This window comes from Sinocyclocheilus rhinocerous, unplaced genomic scaffold, assembly GCF_001515625.1.
Source record: "Sinocyclocheilus rhinocerous isolate Xijiao unplaced genomic scaffold, SAMN03320098_v1.1 scaffold2583, whole genome shotgun sequence".
Taxonomy (NCBI): domain Eukaryota; kingdom Metazoa; phylum Chordata; class Actinopteri; order Cypriniformes; family Cyprinidae; genus Sinocyclocheilus; species Sinocyclocheilus rhinocerous.
The window spans coordinates 554,563-556,308 of NW_015650696.1; the positions used below are offsets into that span (position 1 = coordinate 554,563).

The 1,746-nt window shown below is 38.8% G+C and overlaps 1 protein-coding gene across 2 annotated transcripts in view; it reads right to left on the reverse strand.

The window, feature by feature from the left end:
* zmym2 (zinc finger, MYM-type 2) overlaps positions 1–1,746 on the reverse strand; it is a 34,210-nt gene that overhangs the window by 10,371 nt on the left and 22,093 nt on the right. For both annotated transcript variants that reach the window (XM_016517484.1, XM_016517483.1), the window contains exons 6-8: positions 808–955; positions 393–508; positions 106–228 (exon numbers count right to left, since the gene is read on the reverse strand). In XM_016517484.1, the coding sequence (XP_016372970.1) occupies positions 106–228; positions 393–508; positions 808–955 (387 nt within the window). The remainder of the gene's footprint in view (positions 1–105; positions 229–392; positions 509–807; positions 956–1,746) is intronic.

A 1,746-nucleotide genomic window follows, 5' to 3' on the forward strand; every position in this document is an offset into this window, starting at 1 on the left:
AGTAACGTAAACACTGGCAGAAATTAATTTTCAGGGAAATTCTCCTTTAAAAGTTTACATCTAAAAAAAAATGGGCTAGTTGAAAAAGTACGTGCAAGATCTCACCTCCCACTCCAGAATCTCTGGCTTTAGGTTGAAGGAACCACGACAGTAGTTACATTTCAGCTGGATGTTCTCAGAAGCTGAAGCAGGTAATTGCCCATTGGCTGATGTCTGGATGGTGGCATTCTGCAAGGGACATTTGGATAAAGTCACCAGCAGAGCATTGCCATTTTGTACTTCGACATGGACATTCCTAACATTTAATGACGCATATACTAGCTTGCATTCTTGTACTCAAGGTTCTACAGAAATGTCAGATATAACACAAGCTTAAAAGGCATCTGAAGTACCTGGAACTTGGTGACACATTGTGAACTGCAGAAGCTCAAAACCTTCCCTTCAGGTAGAGTTGCCTGGTACTGAGGTAATGCATTTCTCTTACAGAAGTGGCATGAGGGCTCAGAATCTACAAATACAAACAAGATCAAACATGACCTGACATTTATAACAGATACTCAGTTCTTCTGACCTCAAATCTCTTTGTAGTAGGTACACATCTAGTAGAAATCAAATTGCCTGCCTGTGAAAGGAGCTAATATTAGCATTATATATACTGCAGAACAAATAAGGACAACATTTTGCATATTCAACATGTGTTATGAAACCACATCAAACTTAGGCATTAGGAGAACACAAATGTAGGCCGTACGGCACCCGTGGAGTGAGAGTGACAGCATCAGCTTCAGGTTGTGATTATCTACTTACTCTGTGCAGCAGCTGCGAATTTGCTCTTGGCCATACAGGCTGTGGTGCAGTAAGACTCCATGGCTCCATTTGACCCAATACACTGAGTGGCATCAAATGATCTGCACATCACCTTACAGCCACTACACTGCACTATCTTCCCATGAGTCTGTGGTAAAAGAATAAATGAGAGCAATCACTAAAAACATAATCAAAACTAGATTAATCAAACTATGATTCAAAACAAAACCGAAATGGTGTAATGGCTTAGTGCAAATCACAAAGGCTGCGATTTAATTAAATATATGTGCTGTGTTTTCCAGAGTGATGCGCGCCACTGTGTTCATTTACGGTGTTCATCTCTGCTCTGAGTTTAGGTCACTTATAACAAGCATTTGAGTACAAAGTTGAAAATGAAGAAAATTGGAATTATTATATTATAATAGTATTATAGTATTATAATAGTAATATTTCTTTAGTTTTACATTTTTTATTTTGTAATATTATTATTAAAGGGGTCATATGATGCAATTTCAATTTTTCCTTTCTCTTTGGAGTGTTACAAGCTCTTGGTGCATAAAGAATATCTGTAAAGTTGCAAAGACTAAAGTCTCAAAACCAAAGAGATAATCTTTAGAAAAGTTAAGAGTTAACCACCCTCAGCTCACTCTATCCCAGCCTCAGCGCAGGCTAAGTTGGGGCTTACCCTCATGCTAGGCCGCTGTGTTTTTCGTTGCCACTACTGTCCAAAACTCGCGTTTGAATCATCAGAGTAGCACTTGTTGTTTGTCATTTCTCCGATCACAAATGCAGACAGAGTTTTATGTTAACGCGGCGCGATGCAATGCAACGCAACGCGTAAAAAGACAGTATAAGTCATTATAATCAGTAATTATGTCCCCACTGGATGCAACAAATGCCTCGTTTGTAATGGGTATTAATGTTTATGTCTCATCGCTC